The following is a 23,752-nucleotide window of genomic DNA, read 5'->3' on the forward strand; positions in this document are numbered from 1 at the left end:
GTGCAAGAAAAAAAAATATATTTTTGTAAACTCTTACCTCTTCATTATAATTATGATTTTAATGACCACTACCTTTTGTTATGAAAATTGAATGTGTTTTTTCAAAGAATAAAAAAAAACCAAAACCAACCAAAATCACCCCCTTGCATTTCTTCACTATACACAACATGGGGTTCAAACAACTAAGCCAGACTCCAGTCCTCCAGACACTACAGGAAGAGAGAATTAGCCTGAGGAAAATATCACTTGCTCACACCTGCCCTTTCAGCCTAAAAATAAACTATATCTTTAGACATTAGTTCTACAACACCAACACCACCACTCCAGTGTCATTTTTAGCCTCTCCTCCTCCAAATAGAAATAAATAAAAAAACAACACACCAAAGTCTAAAGAACCACAACACTAAATACCATAGAGAGAGATATGTAACCTATTTACAAGTACAGTACCTAAAAAATGCAGGACACAAAATTATACGAGATGTGAACAAAAGAGTACAGCAAAAAGGGAAACAAATGAGCAGGAAGCTAAGAGGGACACAGAAAGAGAAGAGCATATCTGGACAAAGCAGTACATATTTAAAAGGATAAAATATTGTACTCAAGGTGAAAAAAATGCATGCTTTCCTGATGCTGCTTTTATGTTTTCTAATCATCACAGCCATCAAAAACTCTCCAAAGGAATTTTTACTAGAAGTGGAAATTTTCCCTTTAGTAAGGTTGAAGCTGTATGATTGGTCTAAATTTTATAATAAAGATGGCCTGCAGTTCAGCAAGCATCAGCATAAAGAATCCTCTGGAAGCATTTAGTCAAGTCTGACACTATTTGCTTGGTAGTTATCACAAAGTGTTGATAGAACGAACACACTTAGTGAAACTTAGTTTAACAAGCCTGATACTATAAACTGGCTCGTACAGCTTGCAGTGATAGAAAAAAAAATAAAACAAAAAAAAAAAACCTGCTTGCAAGTATTATCAGAAGAAAGTAAATTTTCCATTTTGTTGTGGGAGGACAATGAAAACCCTTCCTTTACACTGAGTAATATTCAGATCACTCGAAGTACACTACAATACTAGATGGTGACAACTGGGAGAATCTAGGGTAATAATATACTCTCTCTTTTTTTTCATCCGAAGCTTCCTGGAACTTAACAACCACCTCAAACTTTCAAGATGAGTACTACAGTCTCCACATTTTCTCATGCAATACTTCCTCAGAACACAATTTTGGTAGAGAAGGTCCATGAGCAATCTCCATGTTAATGAATTTATCTATCACCTGACACAGACATCTTAAAGGTGCTGAAAGAGTTGTGTCAGAAGAGAGTTTCTCTTCTGAAGAGAGCAATCAGTAGGAATACAGAGGCAAAGAAGTGACAATGGTCTCTGCCCTTGGAAAGTCCTGCAGTAAAACTTTGCACATAGAGCTACAACTTCTTCCTCAAGCCCACAGTTGAGACCAGCAGATGAAGGGATGCAAAAGAACCAACCCAGCCTGCCTGCCCAGCACGTAGTTCTTACCAACATAATGAGGAGAATGCAGAGTTTGATTTCCTGAAGGCCATTATATGCAGCTCATACCAAATTAAGTGGAATAAAGAGAACAAGGCTGGTTCACTTTGCTTGCCACTCCCTTCCTATCATCACAGCTATTCCCAGCTCTCATGCAATTAGCAGTTCTCACATGCTATCAAGTGCTTTCAGGTCCTTAGGAAAAATAAAAAATATGAATTAGCAACATCTGAAAACACTGACACAAAAGTACCACAACTCCTAAAAATTACTTGCTTTCTGTGATTAGATATTTCTTTGATGTTTAAATTAATCTTTTCAAATCCCTACCTCCCACCTTCACATTCCTCATATGACATCACTGCATGAGGGGGAAAATGTCTCTACACACAGGTAAGTTAAAATGCAATACAGAAGTGCTGGTATTTGATCAGATGCACCCTCCAAACTAGATTCTTATGATTTTGTATTACCAGGGACATTACTGAATGAAGACTCTACTACATTTTAAAAGACTCAATACAATTTCTCCCTTCCCAAACACAAGTCAGTGCCATTTTGAGACCCTTTTGCCATTAACGTATAGATTGATTGATCTTTGAATTCATCACTGATGAACTGATAAATTCATAGATTAATCAATTATGCATGGAGAATTTCAGAATTTTACCTCAGATCCCTTCAGTATACCTTTCAGTAATTGTTCAGTAAATGTAGAAAATGTGAAGTATTTTTTAACAGATTTTTTTAAATGATGGCTTGGTAAATAATTCTCTTCTTTTCCAAGTTGATACTCTCTGGTTTGTCACCAAACAAAATCTTATGAGTCTATTTGATAACAGCCCCTCAATGTGGGAAGCAAGTTAAGTATTTTAAGTAAAGCAAAAGCAACTGAAGGCATTTCAAGTTTATCACACTTGCATATCAATGGTACTTCTACTGAAGCAATAACGATTACAGTACTATTATTTTATTAGAATAAGGTTTCCATCACTTTCTGAAAAGCAGAACTGAGCCAGCTGCTCTGCAGATGAATAACAAGCAAAAAGCCACAGTGCCAAGAATACGGGAGGTCACTTTTTCCAGCCACTACCCCGAGCGCTCGCTGTGCCGGCGATCGCTCGGTGCTGTGACAGCGGACGCCGCATCTAATTTTAACCTAGCACGCGTTTACCGGACACACTAAAGTGTTTTCAGGCTGTGGGGTTTTTCCTCCCAGAAAGGGGAGTAGCGTAGGAGAGGGAGTAATGATAACACTTTTTTTTGTCGGACGGGGGGAGCGGTGAAGGGGGAAGAAGGAGGAGGAAGGGGGGGGGGGAATATAAAGCCCAAACGCGTGAAGAAGGAGAAGAAACAAGCTGTAGCAGATGTATAGAAGTGTTTTCGGCATGTCAGAAGTCCCTTGAGGACTTGCCCAGCTCAAGCCCCCCAGCACCCGAGGGTCGCTCCCCTCGAGCCCCGGCCAGGGGGGCCCTGGGGCCGGAACTCCCGCTGGGGACCCGCACCCGGGGCCTCGCCGCGGCCTGGCGGGCACGGAGGCGGCCGGAGGGGGAGAGAGAGAGAGAGACAGAGACAGAGAGACAGACAGAGACAGACAGACAGCCGGAGGGATGGGGCTCTCCTCGGCCTCCCGGAGCGTTACCTAGAGCCGCGGCGCAGCCCCGCTCCGCCAGCCAGGGCACCACGTCCCTCCGCAGCTCGAACTCGGGCACCAGGCGCAGCAGCATAGCCCTCGGCCCGGCTGCCCTCGGCCCGGCTGCCCTCGGCCCGGCTGCCCTCGGCCCGGCTGCCCTCGGCCCGCCCCAGCACGGGGCGGCCCTCGGCTGTTCCGGCGGTTCCCGGCCCGCTCCCGGCGCCGCCGGCCCTTCCGCTTCCTACGGGCAAGGCCGCGGGGGCGCAGCGCTGCCGGGCGGCCTCCGTGCTGCTCTCCCGCCGCGCTACAGGGCTCTCGTCTTCCCCAAGGAGGGGGGGCCCAGGCTCCTCCTCAGGCCGGCTGGAAGAACCACAGAACCATAAAATATTCTGTGTTGGAAGGGACCCGCGAACATCATCAAAATCCAGCTCCTGGCCCTGCACAGGTCAGCCTCAAGAATTAAACGTGTGCCTGAGAGCATTGTCCAAGCGCTTCTTGGTGCTGTGACCCCTTCCCTGGAGAGCCTGTCCCAGTGTCCGTCCATCCTCTTTGTGAAGAACCTTTTTCTAATATCCAACCTACACTTCCCCTGGCACAGCTTCAGGCCATTCCCTCCTGTCTCACCAGGGAGAAGGGGCGATACTTTTGGAAGCTTCACCATGGAGTGACTCCAAGTGCCTCAGACAGGAGCCTGTCAGTGAGCCTGGAGCTGAGATTCGGCCACCTGGTGTTCACAGACCGGGAGACCCTGTGATGATCCTGATTCCTGATCCCCCAGGAAGCATTAGTTCTTTTCCAGAACTTCAGGTAGCATCCCTGTTTTCTGAGACTGTGCCCTCTGAAATTGCTTTATTGAAAAAAATGTAGTGTCTGTCTGCAAACTGCTGGCAAAGCTCGAGTGTCCTCTCAGACTAGGCCTGGCCTGTTCATGCTTTGCATCTGCAGAGTAGGTAAAACTTCATGTAATCTTAGGAGGGGTTGTGGTTTGTTTGCTTGGGGTTATTTTAGCTGTTGAAAATATTTGCAGCACTGATAAGATGCTACTCCGTGACTATCTATAGCCTGCCTAATTGCCATTTCCCTTCTGAAATGTGCTGGCTGATACTAGCCAGCTAAAGATGCCATAAAAGTGGGGAGAGGCTGTGAGGGCACACACCAAGCTCGACATACCCAATACAGAACAGCTTGAGCCTGTTCTAAGAGCTAATCCCTGTACTAAGTTTTTCCCTGTCACTACTAAGATGTGGAGTTATAAAAAGGCCAGATCAGAATCAGGTATGTCTGCAAAGTGTGGATGAAAAGCAGGTTGATAATCAAAATGCAAAGTGAATATGCTCATCTTCTCAGTCTCCATACTGCCAGCTTTTACAGCTTTACCGCAAATTCTGTATTCAGTATTTTTCTTAAAGCTCCTTAGATCAAGTGGTTGTGCAAGAATTTCAGCTTATATTTTCACTGTTGTGAAATAAAGCTTGAAAATATGACTGGAGTATCTATTTCAGACGTTAAAGTAGAAAACAGACAAAGAGGTCCCAAATGTATGGGTTTATTTTTCAGAGAAAAGATGGGGCTATTTCATGAGTATGACAATGGCACAACTGAAAATTATAGAACTGGAGGGACAAGCAAAGGAGGGTAAAAAAACCAATGAAATTACTGATTCTGTGACTATGTGCAAAAGGGGAGATTTTCACATGGAGAAAGTCTCCTGTACCCAGATCTAGAGTTCATGCTTATTATATAAAACAACATACTCCTTGACCCATGTCTGGCTAGGCACATCAGAGGCTGTAACTGCAGGCCCAGAGCTCCTGTTAAATTCCTAGAAACACAAGACATTCCTCAGAAACCACAAAGCTGACTCATTCAGAGTTCTTCAAGTAGTAACTCAGTATAGTGTATCAGGCCGCCTTAAACCTGATACATAGAATTAAACAGTTGATACAAAATCCATAAGCATCTAAGAAAACCCCTTCAGCAGTCTTTGAATTAAGACAGAGCCTGATATATTTTTGCTAACATCTCCCATCTTTTCTAGTTGGAGACAGAAGCTCTTTGTTTAAAGAAACAACACAATTTCTTATCTCTGTCAGGTGAAATTAATGTTATAACTAACTTGTCACTTTTGCTTGCATCATGAAACCAAATTGTGAATTTTGCTTTCAGTTTATACGGTTTCATTTTCTGATTATCTGACTCATGTAATTTTGGTTTTTAGTTCCAGTCTGAAGCTGTGCAGGCACAGGAGCTGATCCCAGTGGAGCAGCTTCCATGAGTGGGATATAAAATGAAAGCTCCCATAAAAGATAAATTAAATTTCTCTATCTTCTTTTTAATCAGAAATCTGCTCCTGCCTTAGTAACAGGAGGATCTCGCTTAAATTTTGGATTTATCTGGATTGGAACTTGACCACAGGGAAATCATTAGAGAGCAGTAATGGCCCTCCTGATTGCATTGTAACCATCATTAACTTTATTTTACTGCTAATAACAATTTTTGTGCTAACTTCCTGTGTGCCTATAATCCCCTTTCACACAGTTCATATGGCAAGAATAACAGAATTATACCATGACACAAGTGTGGGCCTGATGAAGCTTCGACGCTGACACAGCAGTGATGGGTGTAAGGCACATTTCAGCTCTCAACAGAACAAAGCTTTGTTCATGGACAAAAGCATACATATCCATAAACCATCGGTGTGTTCCACACTAGGAAATTATACATAAGACTTCTTATGAAGAATGAATATTTGAAATCATTATTTAAGCACATGACAGCCTGGCAAACAGTTCATGACTTTTTTGGGAAGTACTGCTTACTGAGGGCAACCCCTTTTCCCGCCAGTTCCAGTAACAGAGGGTTTATTGTCATCGTGTATAGACAGTTGTTTCCTTGAATGTTTTCATCCAGTCAAACACAAAAAATATACATACATTCTCTTCCTGAAGCTGGTGCTTAATATGCTACTAAATCCTCTTGGCAACACAAATAAGATGCAATTTGAAATCAATATTTTAGTAGTACAGTGTGCAATTTAGAGTTAGTAGAATAAAATACCTTTATTTCAGTGTGTGAGATCACCTTTTTATAGTCTCTTTAATCACTGAATATCATATCAACATAGATTTGAGTTATTTCAGTGAAATCAGTCAGCATCTGTTATGGAAGCCAGTGCTTCATGGAGGTGCTTTTGTATGCTTTGTTTAATAATTCATCATAGGAAATAGTCTTTCAACTATTAATGAAAAAAAATCATCTTGCTATTCATGTTCTCGTTGAACAGTTCAAATGTTTTTTGAAATGGCTTTTAAATGGTTTTGTTGAAGTCAGTAAAATGGTCAAGCCAGTAACATGAGTGAACAAGGCCCCTGAAACAGTTAAGGTATTCCTCAAAGTAAGGGAGAGGAAGAGAATGGGACTTAGGGAAGTCTCTGACTGTCATCCAAGTGTCCTTTTTGTTTCCGCTGCTTCTCCCTCCATGGCCCAGGCTGTAAGGCTCCTTTGTTCTTTCCAGAGACTAACCCCCTGTGAGTACACACTGTCTCCACAGCTGTTGGAGGAGCTCTTGGCTCTATGTTAATTCTTCCAGCTCCAGCCTGATTTGGATTCATCAGTAGGGTTTAGAAACTTGGTCTTTTTTCCTTTGCAGTCTTTCAGTTTTGACTTCATTTTGAATTGCAAGAGGACAGTGTCAGTACTTTGCAACAGTAAAATTCTCTAAGGAGAATTGGAATCACTTGGGAATCAGTATAATAAGGCATATATCAGCAAATCAGTTCCAATTTCTTTCACTTTTTAGATGTCTTTCCATTATCATTTTTATTGTAAAATGAAGGAAATATTTAGCACCAATGCATTCTGTCAAAATGTAAGGTTGCAGCACTGTAGAATGGAGACTACAGATGGGGACAGCACAGGATGAACATATCAGTCTGACTTTTGTCTTACTGAGCTTCAGTCACTTTGAAAATAGGGTGTGGTTTTTTTGTGTGTGAGGTTTTTTTTCTAGGCTCTTTCTAGTTCGTGAGGAAATACAAGAACTCCAGAGAGTGACTGGTACCACCTGGTTTCAGCAGTTAATTTAAGCTGCATTTTACCTGAGTGTGGATGCTGGCTCTCCTGTCCCCTCACTTCTGCTCGCATGCCTATTGGGAATGAGCAACTCAAGGCCTGGAGGAAAGTGGCACTGTCCCTTCCCATGTCTGCCTCCAATTAGATCATATCCAATGTAATATGGAAGGGGGCCCTGAGGCTGCAGTTTGATGAGTAGCTGATCTAACAACTCATGACTGTTGAAAGGATGGACCCAGACTTCATTCCCTTCTTGTTTTCTTCTCCCTTCCTCATCCCCAGGTCACTGAGCCTCTTTCTTTGTTTGCCAGCTCTCCTGTCCATCTAACACCTCTGTGATCCAGCTGTGCTGGCTAACACACTGAAATCTATTTACTTTTTTAATGGTTTAATTTTCTACCAGCTTATGAAGGTGTCTCTAGTCACAAAAGGCATTTACAAGTCCACAGCCTTTGCAAAGGGAAGCGGTGCTTGTGTGGCCCTGGCAGCAGGGAGGGGAGGGGAACAGAACAGATCTCCCTGTGCTGGTGGCAGTGAAGTGTTAGACCCACATGGCTCATTCAGACCCTTTGTGAAATGCTTTCCTCTGACATTCAAGTTGAAAGAAGCAGTCATTTTTGCCCAGCATTGCTTTGATCCATTGCCCAGATGCTGCTGGCATAGTTTCCAGACCAGAGGACTGATCCAACTGAAAAGTGACCTTGAGGAGAGAAAGAAGGAGGTACAAGAGGATGGTTTCAGTATTGTCAGCTATCTATCAAGGTTACTGAACCCTTATGTCAACAAAAATGGAGTTGCTCTACAGAACTGTGAATAAACCACTCATTCTGGGCAAAAGACCCTGGGGAAACTGTTTTTCCTGATGCTGATGCTCACTTAGGTCAGTATAAGTTTCTGCCAAACTACAGCTGTAGGATGTGCTTAATGGTAATAGAGGCACCTTCTTCCCTTTAGAGTAAAAGGAGTGTAGATGTGAGCTTTTAGTTGATTGAAATCAGGTTGTAAAACCGACTTTTAGCCTCTTTGGCCTGCTTTTCTGTTTCCATCAGGATCAATAGACACAGATGGATTTTAATACCTTATTTGTATACTCTAACAACCATGTATTTGATACTGTGCAACACTTTTAATATATTTAAATTATTCTCTGAAAATCTGAATACATTTCCCTGACACATCCTAAAAATATCTTTTATTTATTATATGTTGGTTCCAAACAAATGTCACATTAACAAGCAGAGAGGCTTGGGTAGGTATACGTCATCAGTCACGCAGTGGTTTCTTCTTCCAAAATACTTCCAGAATTAGGTCTGACCTCTTTTAACAATGAACTATTTATAGGATTCATAAGGGCCTTATCCTCCAACCCTGACTCAGCCAAAACTCACCACTGACCTTGACCTCCTGTAGTCTATTCTTGTAGCCTTACTCATGTGAGGAGCTTTTATTCACTGACCTGGCCTGGGGAGTATATTCTCATGAGTATGATTTTGCAGGCTTGGTTCCCAGCTCAGTGGTACATGGTAAAATGTCACAGAATCAATTCCTGAGATGTTATTTTTACACTGTTATAAGTACAAAAATAAGGAGGAAATATGCAGTTAACTTCTGAATTCAGTACTACAACAATAAACTGAGCGTTATCACATTAGGTGTGTAGAGCTACAAATGGAAGCCTTAAATTCTCGTTTTGGAAGATAATAAATGTATTTTTAGAAGAAAACTGTCACTAGATCTCTCAATCAGAAAAATTATTACTAAAAGTAATTGTTTTTTTTTCTCAGGAAGGTATAACTTTTTAAAAGTAGAATATTATTGCAGTATTAGGTGACTACACTAGCATGGTATGACAGTGGTGATCTTTTTCTGTATTTTTTAGTGTCTTTTTCTAAAACTAGTGTTGATTTTCCTGATAGTTTTCTGTTTTTCATTATTATGTAGGATGATACATTTTAGAAGCTAATATCTTATTAGTGGATCTAGGTAACAAGATGTATTATCTATATGAAAAAAATACTCTTAGCAGTCTATTATGTTTCCATTTGTTTAGAATCCCAGAATCGTAGAATCATTAAGGTTGAAAAAGACCTCTAAAATCAGAAAACCATGAATCCAGCACCACTGTGTTCACAACTAAACCATATCCTCAAGTTCTGCATCCACACAATTTTTGGACTTTTCCAGTGATGGTGATTCCACTCCTTTCCTGGGCAGCTTGGTCCAATGCCTGACCACTCTTTTAGTGAAGAAATTTTTCTTAGTATCAGATTTAACTGACTCTTCCCTGATATCCAATCTAATGACTCTTGCAATTATAAAGATGGTCGTTATGTATATATGTTGTGTCTTTACAACACATATTATGTTACACATTTCTTTACTTTTGTATCTTCTCACTTTAAAGTGAGAGTCAAAAATGTTAGGTACTTTTGTAAGTCCCCAGTGTTTTTCTTTTCATTCACGTTTGAATCACTTGTTTTTATTTTCCCATATTTTGTTGTGCATTGTGAGACACTTATTAATAGTGAATCATCAGTATATTATATGGTGGTCTTCTGTATGTCCTATATTTTGCTAGTTCATTTGAATGCAAGCATGCAGTGAACAGGTATCTCCAGTCTGCTGTCTCCTATGATGCCTAGGCCTTTTTCTTGAGTGGCTGCAGCAAAGATAGAATCCATTATCCTTATGAGCATTTTAAGGAACTCCTTCCAATCAACACTGTTGCACATTTATCAGCATTTGACTTTATCTGTTTGTATTGCCAGTTAAGCTCATTCCACCAGCCCAGTCCTGGAGGCATGTACATTTTTCCATGCTTCTAAAGAACCACAAACAGCAGGGGTACAGGCAGAAAGGAACTGTCCTTTCTCAACCATGTTGGAAGCTGAGACAGCTTTTATTCTCTCCCAAGGTCAGACCAAGACATGGTGGAAAGCAGATCCTGTCTGCCTGACTAATCCATTACTAGCATCAGGAGACAGTTCTGCTACTGCACCCCAAGACATTTCTTATTGCCTTGGTCAGTACTTACAAACAGTATCTACAAGGGCATTTACTTGTTTTTCATTTGTATGAAGGCTCCATGTGGATAAACACTACTCTTAGGCCTGGGTGCAGCACTTTTATCCATTACAGCTCCTTCCTGTAGCTCTCATGTTTAATGCCCATTGACCCTAATGTCCTACAAGCAGCAGTCTTCTTGCCTAGTCCATTCTTTTTCCCTCAGGTCTCCAGCCTCCCTCCATTCCCTACATGACAGGCTGCCATAGAGGTCTGTGCCAAGTTCTCCATGAGCACGTACTGGCCAGCCTCCTCTTCCATCTTTTCCTCTGCACACTCCTGTCTTCTAACCCTGGCCAGCAAACACAAGAATTGCAATCATCATATCTGCCTTGTTTACACCCCAGTCTGCCCTGGGCTCTAACCAAAAGGCACCTTTTGCTTTCTTCTTCCTTTTTCTCTCATTATGGATCACTGATTCCTCATTCCACTACAAATGACGTCAGTTCAAAACTGAGGAATGCTGCAACTGGGCTTGATTCTACCTCTTCCCACAGCACTATTAATTGTTTTTGTCACTGCAGGAGTACAGAAACCAAAAATTTACTTAAAATTCTACATGGATGCATTGTTGTACCTTCAGAAATGGTCAGCTCCAAATGCTTCTGAGAAAGTTGCAAGTAGCCCTGTGGTTGTCAAATAACAACACTGTGCACCTGTCTTAGATATTAGGTTTCATTCTGATCTCTGATAGTCAGAGACTGATTTATCCTCAAAGTTTAATATTCCAGGGTAATCAGATTAATTAGAACTATGCATATTCTCAAAATCCATAGTAATGTTTAATTCCTTTTAAGTTTTAGGCTCAATGACCTTTTTTATCCACAGTCTAATTACAAGGTACATGAGAAGTAAGAGAATTATTTAAGAAAATGCCATCATTTAATTGCTTTGAATTAATTTCAAATTCCTGCTCCATCTTTCCTACAGCACTTTTTAGTTTTCTGTGCTCTTTCCTAAGTCCATCACAATTAATCTTTCAAATTTTTCTTCAGAGAAGCTGCTTTCCATGCTCTGGATCATTCTTGTAGCTTTTCCTGAAAATCTTCTGAGGAGGGCCTTTGAAAAATCTTCTTTAAAACTCAGAAGTAATTACAGAAATAATGTATGGGCACTTGTTTTTCTATTTTTCCAGGACTCTCAGGAGTGTGGTTTTTCTTTGCATGGGCAGAGGTGTTTGACTTATCATGATCATGGTTAGGTCTCTCATAAGTCTGTCATTAGAGACTGTGACAAGCACCTGACCTAGTGATAAAGATTCTTACCTTATAATTCCTAAAAATTTTTTCTAGCCATATTTTTGTGGATATATATACATGTTACTGACTTAAAGTACTATTAGATAGTTAGATGATTTAAATGAGAAGGTTTCTATGTTAGAGCACGAACTTTCTCATTCTTACAGTGTTGGATGTATCCTGCCTGGATTTATTTTAAAATAAAATCTTGTTTTAATTTTTTACCAGTTTATGACATCTATGTTATTTCCTCTGTAATCCTTCTGCTGTTTTTGTACTTTTATTACAAGAAAAATATTATTGTAATCAATGTTCTCTGCTGAGAAAAAAAAAAATAAACAGGAGTGATTATTTGTTTTGCATAAAACTTCAGACTAACTAGGCCAGTTGGATCAAAGGTCTACCTAAATAACATCTTGCCTGTGACAGTAGCCAGCAATAGATGCTAAGAGGAAGCATATATAAACATATAAAAGTTTTTTTTTTTCTTCTCTTGCAGCTCTTCCAGATTATAAAATTAAGGAATCAAGGCAATCTGGAATATAGTAATTTATTTTTTTGGAATCCAAAAAATCCTATGATAATTAGTTGAATGATTTAATAAATGGGGGAAAGTACATCTGTCTATTAATTTCTCCTGCCTGATAATTTTATGTGGTGTGCTGTAGTTTTCAAGTAAAATAGTGAATAATCATTCTCCACTCAGGATTTTATGTACATTAATCACATTTTCCTTATTCCAAGGTGAGGAGTATATTTAATATCCTTTCATGTAAAATATATGGCCTACTTCTTTTCATCCCTATTAAGCTTCCTTGTGTTTTTCTGAGACTCATATTTGAAAAGGTAAACATAGGCTTTATTCTTTGTAAATGTTATTTTTATTTTCTTGGGAGTCCCATTGATCCATAATTTGCATCTTTAATATTATAAAGTTCCCTTTAATTTTTATTACATCAGTGACTATTTGCTTGTCAAATTCTCACCTAGACCTTCTGATTTCCATTCTATATTTTATTTTATGTAAGTATCTTTTAGGAGGCATGTAAATGAGTAGTTTGTTTTTCACAGGCACAAAAGCCATCTAATGTTAATTATCAGTTGTAACTCACACATTGCTTTTAGCTTTGGCCCTAGGGCAGGAAGCAGCTGTCCAGGACAGCAAGCAGGTGGGGACAGTTAAATTGCTGTAGAAACAGTGTGTACTTGGCAACATCTTTCAGAGGACTTCAGGAGATCAAGATGAATCCATGAAGTTCAACAAGGCCAAGAGCAAGGTCCTCCACCTGGACTGGGACAATCCCCAGTATCAATACAGGCTGGTGGATGAAGGGATTGAGAGCAGCCCTGGTGAGAAGAAGGACTTGGGGATGCTGGTGCATGAGAGCTGGACATGACCTGGCAATGTGCACTCTCTGCCCAGAAAGCCAGTTGTGTCCTGGGCTGTATCCAAAGCACTGTGGGCAGCAGGGAGAGGGAGGGGATTCTGCCCCTCTTACTTTGTTCTCATGATATCTCACCTGGAGTGCTGCCTCCAGGCCTGGCATCTTCTGCACAGGAGAGAACCAGACCTGGGGGAGCGGTGTTAGAAGAAGGTCACAAAATTGGTCAGAGGGCTGGTGCACCTCTCCAATGAAGACAGGCTGAAAGAGTTGGAGTTGCCCAGCATGGAGAAGAGAGGACTTGTGGCTCTTCTTTACTTCAGGGTGGTTTATATGAAAGAGGGAGAATGACTTTTTACTGACGCCTGTGGTGATAAGAGAAAGGCCGATGGTTTTAAACTGTGAGAGACTAGATCAGATTGCTTATAAGGAAGAAATGTTTTATGATGAGGAGTGGGTGAGACACAAGAACAGGTTGCCCAGGTGAAGTGATGGATACCCCATCCCTGGAAATGTTCAGGTTTGGATGGGCCTTTGCACAATCTCCCTTCTACAGCAGGAAAAGATATCCCTGACCATGGCAGAGGGTTGGACTAGATGACCTCTAAGATCCCTTCTGACGTAGTCCATGCTAGGATTGATTCTGTGCTCACCACTTGCCATACCCATTTTCTTACCTACTCCTTGCCCAGTAGAGACTGGCCACAAATCAACTGTTCCTTGCAGTTGCAGTAGTTTTTACATGTTTGCTCATTCCTAGTGGGGACTGTGGGTAGGGAAATGTGCAGGGTGGTGTTGGGCACACAGGGCTGTGGCTCTTGGTTATGGGAACGAAAAGCTTCCTTAGTTTTCATGCTCTAAATCGCTTAAGGACCTCAAATTAGATACTCTATACTGCTTTGTGGACTGAGAGCCTAATGAGATTAGCTAATGAGTTGTATGTCCCATATTGTGCAGAATGTATTTTTCTACACAGTTTTGTTTTAAGAACTCCATGAATAATAGCCTTGAGTGATATTCTCAGGCTGGGAAAAAATTACATAAAAGTGTAAATACATCTTTAACAGTTTTAATTACTTAAAATTACCTTAATTCTAATTGTCTGATTGTTGTGTGACTTTTTTCTGAAGTGAAGTTACAGTTGTTTAGGTACCTTAAGGACACCTTGATATTTTACTGTAAAAACCCCCAGTTCGGTTTTTTTTTATTCCACAACCTTATTTTTTTTGTTCTACATTTTAATTACTGGTACATAACCTGTATCAATATTAGTCTCTTTTTCTCAAAATCCTGTAATAATATTTTTGGTTCTGAATTTAAAGATCAGCTTCATAGGTCACTTTAAATATCAGGAAAACTCAGATTGCCTGAGCTAAAGGCAGTGAAATCAGTTGAAAGTAATACCGCCTGCTGCTGTTCTGCTTTTTGTCATTTCTAGAAAGGTTTGAAGTTGGTGAATGTATGGAAAGTTAGAAAAAGAGCAATCTTGCTTAAGATCTAGGTGGAGGTAGAAAATTTGCTGCAAAAAACAACCTAATGAAGTAATAATCAGAGTCACTGAGGAGGGCAGGCAGCATCCTGCAGAGCTGCATTTCCAGCTCACTGGTCAGGCTGTTCCTTCCACTGAGAAACTCACTGAGGACACAGGATGAATGCACAACATGCAAATCTAACCAGTTGTAGGTGCTTTTTGCAGTTCTCCCATGACTAAGAACCTAATGTTCATGAGTAATTTATTTCAGCCTTTTATCCTGTGTCTTTTTATCTAATGACGGGATCCCCAAGACGTCACCTCCCCTAAACTGTGGAAAGCACAGAGCAGTAATTTGTAACCTCTCAGTGCTTCATTTTCAGCTGTGCCAGTCTGTAAAGCCACCACTTCTCCAGCACATCCGATGGGCTCACCAGGCATGCACAGTACAATTTTCACTTTCAAATGGCCAGTGCAAGCACATTTATTTCAGGGGACTGCAAACACCCTAAGACCAGCTTTCAATTTGCTCAGGCCTGCAATCCTACTGTAATGACTGCCCTCTCACCATCCTTTCCATAGGGGCTGTCACCACCAGGAGAAACTGAGTGTTTTGAAACATGCTGTTATTCCTGGAAGACCAGTTTGATCAGAGCAGACTGGTCCTTTCAGGTGAAATGCCAAGAATTCATTTTAGGAATCCTGGATACACAAAGTTTGAAGAAACTACGTGGCTCCTTCAAACAGTGAAGTAAGAGTCATCCCCCTGACTGAAGAGGATGAGTGTGAGGTGGAAGGCTTGGTCTTCTCCAGTGGGGGATACAGAGTTTCAAAACAAGACTAATTCAAACATCCAAGTCTTTTAGAGGTTACCTAAGAACTCCCAAACTTGTGCAGCTATTTAGTGAGTGGAGGAAAAAAGGAAGAGTGGTCTGTCTGCTCCCCACCACCCAAGATGCTTTGTAGCTATAAATACTAATTTTGCTTATTTATATAAGTACAAAGCTAGGAATGTGTAAAAATAATGAACTCATAGAGCAAAATTATTACAGCCCTGAGCTGAACCTGCTAGTGAAGTAGATCAGGCTTAATAGTCTGAGGGTGAATTGTGTTCATAAACTGGGGAAATCTGTTGTTTTTTTCTTACAGGTTTGTTGAGATTGGCTACATGGATGTATAAAGGTTTCAGAAGCAGGAAAACACAGGAATTACTGCTGGACATGAAAGATAAAGCTGCAGGTTTTATGACAGCTGCGTTCATGTAAGGCATGTATCATTTTTGCTTAAAATAGGCTATCTTTGAGCAGTAAGAAGTAGGTATGTTAGAGTGTGTGAGGACCACAGTAAGATTTTTTTGGTTGGTAGGTTGGTTGGTTAATTTTATAAATAATTAAATAAATAAATATACACATTTTTTATATTTTTTTTTAACAGAAAAGATAATCTTGTTGTAAGTTAACTGGCTTACTGGTGTCAGACTGTCCCAGATGCTAGATTCAAATATCACCTGCTGTTAGCCCATGAAGATATAGTTGATGCTACTAAGAATTACATTTTATAGCATACTTTCTGAACACTGTAATCCAGCCTTTCCCACCTGGACTACACCTCTCATGACCATCTAGAATACAAAATAAATGAAAAAAGAATTAGAGGTAGATATTAAAATCTTGGAAATATAACTAATAAATATAAAAGCTGGGAAAAAAAACTGTGCAGCAAAACCAAATTAACATAAGTAGCATAGCATCTTTAAAATTTCTTTTTTTAATTGAAACAATTCCAGCATTAAAGTCACTTAAGGCTTGTCTTTAGGCCAGACTGACTGGAAAATGTTTCAATTTCAATGAACCACTGTTTGGTTTAGTCTGAAACTGGTAAGACCTGAAAAACTTCCACAAAATCTCATTTAAATATAGTAATGCCCAATTTTGGTAATGTAACATGTACAAACAAGATGTCCATCAGTTTAGTTGGCAATTTTGAAAGATTTCCACTAAATAGTCTGCAATCTTCTGAAGCATTTGTGAACCACTTTTTCCCCTGATATTCAGAGAATAAATGTAGCTTATTTTCTACTGTTTTTTTATGCTAGTATATTTTATTCTTGCTTCAGTGTTGTTGATACAGTAAAGCTTTTTTTCAGTACTCAGCTTTTATTATGTTGGGTGCTGGTTGTGCCTTTTGAACTGTGCTGGGGATTTACTGGTACAAAATTGGAACATAAGTTGGTTTTGGTTTGGACCAGAATCTGATGTAATGTTTTTAACATTTGTATTCCACATGCATCTCTGCAGATTATACTTATGGGCAAAGTATTGGTGCACATTTGAAAATTAGCTTTTTAGGCACTAGCTAGACTTACTAGCTGGTTATCTTACTGTGGGAATAGAATCGGAATTTAAAGGGAAAAATAGAGAATTCTGTGTCTCTGTTTTGTTTTGTTTTGTTTCCTCCAATATTAATTAGAATGACTATATATTTTTGAATGAGTCATTTCAGCTTTCAGTTTCTAATTTTACAGTATTAGGTGACCAAGACTACATTCAGATCAGGGTTTGTATTTTTACAGGCAAATGTAGTTTCTGCCATAAAAGAATACATGTGAAAACTCAAACTGCAATTTGCAAAAACTAAAGAAAGAAAAAAATTGGGTTTAAACAGATCAAAGGAGTTACAGCAGCGAAGAGTTTGGCTCCAAAGCCAAGATCTGGCCACTCAAAATGATTTGCCCTCTCTAATGGGGTGATGCAGACACCATGACTGCAATAGGGCATCAGTTTACAGTTTGGGTCATTTAAACTATTTCTTTACCAGAAGTGCAAGTGGTCAGCCATAAAAGTGGCCAAACCAGAAATGTATTGTTCTAATGTTTATGAAGTCAAGAAAACCCAAGCAGAAACCCTTCAGACATTTGGAATATATTTAATTTACAATAAAACATTGCCAGAGAAAATTCTGAGGGCATAAGCCACATTTCTGGAAATTACAAGTGACCTCTTGTTCTAACAACTACAATTTTAAGCCTGGAATACTCTGATCTGTAATCAAGATAGGGAAAAAGAAACAGTGATGTGGGCAAAGCAGACAGGACTGGATTGCAACAGAATATGGTGCTTGTTTTCTTGTCTGACCCAATATAATACATAATTTTGAGGCAAAAAGTAGTAAGAAAATCATGAGGACATTTCCTTTCTCTTTAATTTAGTCAGTTGTGCAGTTGTTTCAGGTTGGTTGTCTGCTTTCAGGATTGTGTCTATTGTACCAGACTAAGGGCAGCAGTACCCCAATGGAATCATGGTACTGAGAAGCTGTATGGGAATTCAGGAGGTTGGTGGTCCATCCCCTACACTGAGCTGATCAGCTGTATCCTAGACCATCCTCAATGCAAATATGCTGAAGTGCTCTGAAAACTTCCCATTTCCTAAAGCCTTTCTAGGCCATCCAAGGTAACCTTGGCCTTCCAAGCTAACCTGTTTTGGTGTCTAGCAATCCTTTAGGCTGGAAAGCATATTCCTAATGTCTGTGCTAAATCTCCCAAGCTATAAAATAACTGAGTTATTTCTTGGTTTTCCTCTTGTGGCCATGAGTAGGAATTAACCATCTGCTCTTCATTTAAGGAGAGACTGTTTCACTTTTTTGTTTTTTAACCTACAGTTATTTAAACGTATATCCAATATGATAAAGTGCAGTAATACTGGAAAGGTGAGGGTTTGCTGTACTGGACCTAGCTAGTGGTGTGTGCTCACTGTCCTTTCTGTGTGCCAACCTGCCACTCTTCCTTAGCAGTAAGAGAAACCCTCCCTTTGGCCTGTATTTGCACTGCTGCAGCCAGGTGGAGATTCAGTAACATCTTGCTCTGCTCTGGATTTTTGCACTTGTAGTGCAGATGTGGCAAGGATCTGTGGTGTTGGCAAAAAGCTGGATTCAGTGAATTTGTCTCAGGCATTAATTTTACCCCTTGCACAAGTGTAAACCTCAAAATGAGCAGATCTTGCCATTGCCTAAACTGTGGAATTCTGTAGGCCACAGCAATAACTTTGCAGATCAGGACAACATTTCATTGAATATTTTAGCCTCTTTAAAATATTTGTAATTACTAAAAGCAAATTATATTATCATGTAATGCTAAAGAATTCTGCTTGATTAATCCTGTGTAATACTGCTGCCCATAAAAGCAAATTTGACCTCAATGTGTATGACAGACAGGATTAATCAATTTAAAATGTTTTCAGTATTTCAAAAATGTGGAATGCTGTATAAATAATAAATATTAGTTTCCCTAGCTGAAACTGAAAAAAAAAGCATTTACCCCTGTAACCAGGATTTTATCTCAGTTTAAGTTAGTGATTGTAGTTCTACAGATTAGCTGTGGTCATCCTGCCCTTACTCATTGCTGTGTAGAGGGATCTTTGTGCAAACATGATAAATGGCAGTAGTAAAAAGTCTGGGGTAGTAAAAGGCCAAGAGCAACTCAGAACAACATTAATCCCAAGAAATAACAAGTACATTTCAGCAGGTCCCTCTTCTGCTCCCCTCCTGCTTTGAAACAGGATTATCACATAAACAGACTGTACAGTGGATCTGTATCATTTAAAGAAGCATTTATGAGGACTACCAACAAATTCAGAATTTGGGCTACCAACTGTCCAAAATTTCAAGAATCATTAAGAAAAAGTGGGTTATTTTAGCTCATGGTTACAGAAGAATCTCCAGTGTGACATCTGGGCTGCAGAACGGATGCTGCAGAGATACCAGAGGAAGTGTGAATATTTTTGCTTTTCTTTAGGTCATTTTTAGATGACAAGAACATCTTTATAACACTTCCTTCTCATCCAGCTAGTTAAATGCTGGCCAGATTCTACCCTTGATCATTGTACAAATCATCCTCTGGCATTAAATGAGAAGTGACTGAGCCAAGTGTGAAGTACAGGCTTGGAAATTCTGCATTCCCTTAGCCTTCCTGTAGCTCCAAACATCCCTGGTGACATCCAGCACCATATTCCTGAGTGTGAACTAATGATTGCTTCCCCAAAGCCATGCAGCCAACACATTATTTATTTATTGGTTTCATGCAAGCCTAAATCTTCAGTTGAAATTCATTCAGATTTTTACAGAAAATTCAAAGTAAATGGATATTTCCATGTGGCTTAGAAGAACAGAAGCTGCACAAAAATGGAAGCAACTCTGCATCTTGCACTCAGTACTCTAATGGAAAATCCAAGCATTCCGTTTCCCAGTAAACCTTCTCAGAGCTAATTTTAATGTAAACAAACTACTGTTTAGAGTGCTAATGTGTCTTTTGCTGTGACTTGTGAGATGTGTTTCACTGTTTTATGATATTCTTTTGTAGGTGCAATAGCAATCTATTGCCTACATGGGATTATATTTTCAAAACACAGTATTTTTTAATATACGTGCTATTGTTCTGGAAATTTGAATTGCATATAAAATTAACATGAAATTTTGCATTGTAAATTGGTTTTTAATGTGCAAATTATGATACATGCACAAAAGTTTTGCATCTAAACATTGGGAAAATAGAAGTAGAGTGCATTTTTTTAAAAAAATGAGCCGATAAGGAGTTATTTGAATAATGTAAAATATGTAAGAAAAGGAGGAAGGGTAGATAAAATATCACTATTGACATTTTTGTCACTGCTTATTTACCTATTTGATAAATGAAAAAGAGTTCAATAAAATCCCAGACAAGCTTTTTCTTTCCTTACCTTGATGCAGCATTTTTAATAATTAGACACTTATTACCTAGTGCAGAATTGCTTTCAGCTATTACTTCAGAAGGAAGTTTTCCAGAAGAAAGTCTTTGAGATTTTGTTCTCCCAAAACATGGCATAGGATTCTTCTTCATGGAAGAATTCCTCCTGCTTGAAATGGGCTTCGCTCCCCAAAGCAGCATGGGGATGGTGTAGCTTTATTCTGTGCTCACTGAAGTCAGTAGGAAGTCTTGGAAGTCTACAGGACAACATCAGCCTCATGGAGAACTTTATAACCAGTTCAGAAGCCTTTTCTGCAGCACTGCCTTGGCTGCAAATTTTTCTTTGCATCAAACACACAGTGACCAAGTCATCTAAATGCATTGGAAATCTTTGGAGCTGCACAAAGACTCAGTGGGCTTTAAATTACTTCCAAATTACTTCAAGCCTCTCTCTACAGTTAAACTTGCCCTTGAAGATCTGCATATATGTTGTATTAATTTTTCATTAAAGTTCCTTTGGCTTGTTGTGCGTAGGGCACAAAAAATGAAAATATGTTTTCCTTACTGATGCTGTTCTAAAACAGAAAGGGCATATGAGAAGAAAGTACATATGACTATATTGGTGGAAACTATTCAAAAGAATACAAAAAAGTAAACATTTCATTCAGATTGATATGTTGGAGAAAAATCAACAAAACCTCTATACCTGATGTATTGTTTCATAAAGTTGATGGAGATGCTAGAGGTCAGTGGGTAAGGGTCACCCAGTGTTTATAGTAAATTTAGATTTTTTTTAAAGTTTAAGTCCCTCACTGAAGTATTTGAAAGAAATGGAGATATATAATGAAAGAAAAAGTTCTCTTCAGAGTTCTTGTCTTCACAGTGAAGGATGTTATAAGGAGTCTCTGAAAATATCTCTACTGACATGGACACTACTCAATTAAGTGGTCATAAACAATCTTGGATATGTAGAGATTAGTTTGGGAATGGTAATGAATTATTCAGGATTAATTTAAAGACTACAGGTGAAGATTTCAAACATGGAGCAGATGTGATAACTTCTATATGAAGAAACTCAAAATAGTTTGGACTGATTGGCTTGCAGAAGAAAATTTAAGGAAGGACTTGAGAGAAGTCTGAACTTTTGAATACAATAGGTGTTGGCCGTCATTTTCTGGTGATACAAGGTCTTAGGCAGAATCAAATGAAATCCCCTTGGGCATCAGATTTAAAATGAACAAAGAGATGTACTTTTCCAGGTAACATATAATTATGCTACAGAACTAGATACCATTAAATGCTTTGGACTTGAAATGTATCATGTCAAGGAGCTGCAACACTCACAGGTATTGTTAGGTAGCTGTAGCACAGGATGTCAGTGTATAAACTCCAGTTAAGGATGTCCTCAGCTGCAAAGTGCCAGTGCCTCTGGATGGCCTGGCTCTGATCTTCAGATAGAGATGTGTTAAAGGGGGGTATGGACACAGCTGGACTGTAACCTGACCTGCTGTGATCAAAAAATGTTCAAATATTTTTTCATTGAAATTTTGGAAAGAAACACAAATATGTTCATTGAAATTCACTCTTTGATCTCTGAGAACACAAAGGACCACCACTAAAAAAAAAAAAAAAAAGTGTAAAACCCCTAAATTTTCTGCTTTTAAGCCTTTTAGTGACTATTACTGAGTAATCTTTAACCTACCATTATGGTGGGAGAGCATTAGCAGTAAACTGCCCTTGTTGCATTTGAGGGGAAAAAGGAAATGGGGAAGGGTTTTAACATATGTTGCTAGTAGTTGGATGCACATTAATATCTCAGCTTCATTCATCAGACCTATACTTTTTACACTCAATTTCTAACCCTTATGTTTTTATCCTATTTCAGCTAGTATTATTGGAAGAATTCCAGTTTTTTTGAACACTTTGTCCTGGTAGCAAGATTAACTTTAAAATGTTCTCTCAATTTGTCTAACAAACAGTTGTTTTAATATGTAGAAAGATTTTTTTAAATATCTGGCTTTTTAAGGCTTGAGTCATTAAACTTTTTTTTTTCCATTTTAGTAGAAATTAAAGCCTCAGTGAGTAGAAATCTACATTTAGTAATCACTAACCATAATCCATTGTGAATGAAAAAATCAAAAGGTAGCAACAAAATAATTCTAAAGTCTAAAATATTTTGTCATAAACATTGCTGAAAGGTAGATTCTTCTGAGAAAAGCAGCTGAGATCACTGTTAGGTCAAAAGGAAGAAGCTTGCATTAGGAGAAGTGTATAATGAGCAACATGTGCAAAAATGTCAACAAAAGGAGTGAGAAGATCAAGTATTTGATGTTCATAGGCCATAATCTGCATCCAAGTAAATTATGAGGTAATAATATGTAAAAAAATTTACCTGACCTCCAGAAAACTATTTAAAACCCCCTTTTTTGAGACTGATGCTTCACAGTTTTTCATGAGGAAACTGGAAGTATTTTAAAGTGTTAATGTTTCTATGAGCATTTTCTGCCAAGATGGATTGTTATTTATGAGATTGATTTTGTTCCTTTGCAAATTATTGTTAATGACAGAATAGCAGTGCATATCAGAATCCCCTAATATTAATGTTCTTAAGCTAAAGTCCAAAGCCTACAATTCCTGTGGCTGTGCCAAATTCCCTGTATCTCTTTTCCAGTGGTGGATCCAAATGAGGGTGCATGCTGGCTACCCCCATTCCTCCTGACAGAGCTGGTGGGACAGCAGGGGCTGATCTCCTGTGGCAGAAACCCTGTACAGGACACAGAGCCACAAACATCTGCTCCCACACTGTCCCCTGTCCTGGTGGTGGCTGCAGAAGGATCTCCCACAGAAACTGGATTGCAGCTGCTGCTGAGGGTCTGCAATCATGTGTTGTCATTCAGGCTATTTTTCAGCTTAAAATGTGACTGTAAAATATAAAGGAGGCTCTTCATTATTGATTTTTTTAAGCTTTTAGGAGATAAATTGAGAGGAATTGATAATAAATATCTATATCCATGTATATTTCCCTTTAGAAAAGCCAAGCAACTGAAATCAGTGGAGGCTCCACCTTTTTTGGTGATTGACTGCTTCTTCTGAGCTGGCTCCTGAAAGCAGAGTGTGAGCTGAAAGTCTGATAATTCATTAACATATGTGAAACAGGTTTCTAAGCTCCTTCACCAGCAGCCCTTGGAGCAGTCTTGTGGCAGGAATGGAGCAAATGGAGAACACTTAACTGAGGGAACAAACTTATGCTCAAGCAGAGAAGGAATTATTTCACATCATCATTAGACATCAGAAAGTTTATCTGTGTTCTTTCAGAAACAGCCAAAAGCACCAACCCCCCCACCCCCCAGGTGAAAGTCACATTAGCAACAGTAAGAAAACTTTCCATATTTATTTGTGAAAAATAAATGAAAATCATGAATGTATCTACAAGAGCTTTGAAGTGAGACACAATGATAGGACTGCAAGGAAAACCATCTGGACAAGTTCTGGAGAGGTAAATTGTATGAAACATTCCTAGAAAATATTCTTAAGGAAGGTTTGGTGTCCCTGCTGCCAACTTTTCTGTGAGAAAACCTTTCTCTGAGAAAAAAGGTAGGGAAATATAGCTTGTAATTGAATGTAAAACTGGAGGCTTACATTATTTTTTGTCAAACAGGTCCCACT

General features: G+C 39.2%; 1 protein-coding gene across 2 annotated transcripts in view; it reads right to left on the minus strand.

Moving 5' to 3' along the window:
• Positions 1-3,278, minus strand: part of GSAP (gamma-secretase activating protein) — a 44,920-nt gene extending 41,642 nt beyond the window's left edge. For both annotated transcript variants that reach the window (XM_062491643.1, XM_062491642.1), the window contains exon 1: positions 3,155-3,278. In XM_062491643.1, the coding sequence (XP_062347627.1) occupies positions 3,155-3,239 (85 nt within the window). In that variant the 5' untranslated portion in view covers positions 3,240-3,278. The remainder of the gene's footprint in view (positions 1-3,154) is intronic.
• Between the last annotated feature and the right edge of the window lie 20,474 nt (positions 3,279-23,752).

The sequence above is a fragment of the Cinclus cinclus genome, chromosome 4 (assembly GCF_963662255.1).
Source record: "Cinclus cinclus chromosome 4, bCinCin1.1, whole genome shotgun sequence".
Classification (NCBI taxonomy): Eukaryota; Metazoa; Chordata; class Aves; order Passeriformes; family Cinclidae; genus Cinclus; species Cinclus cinclus.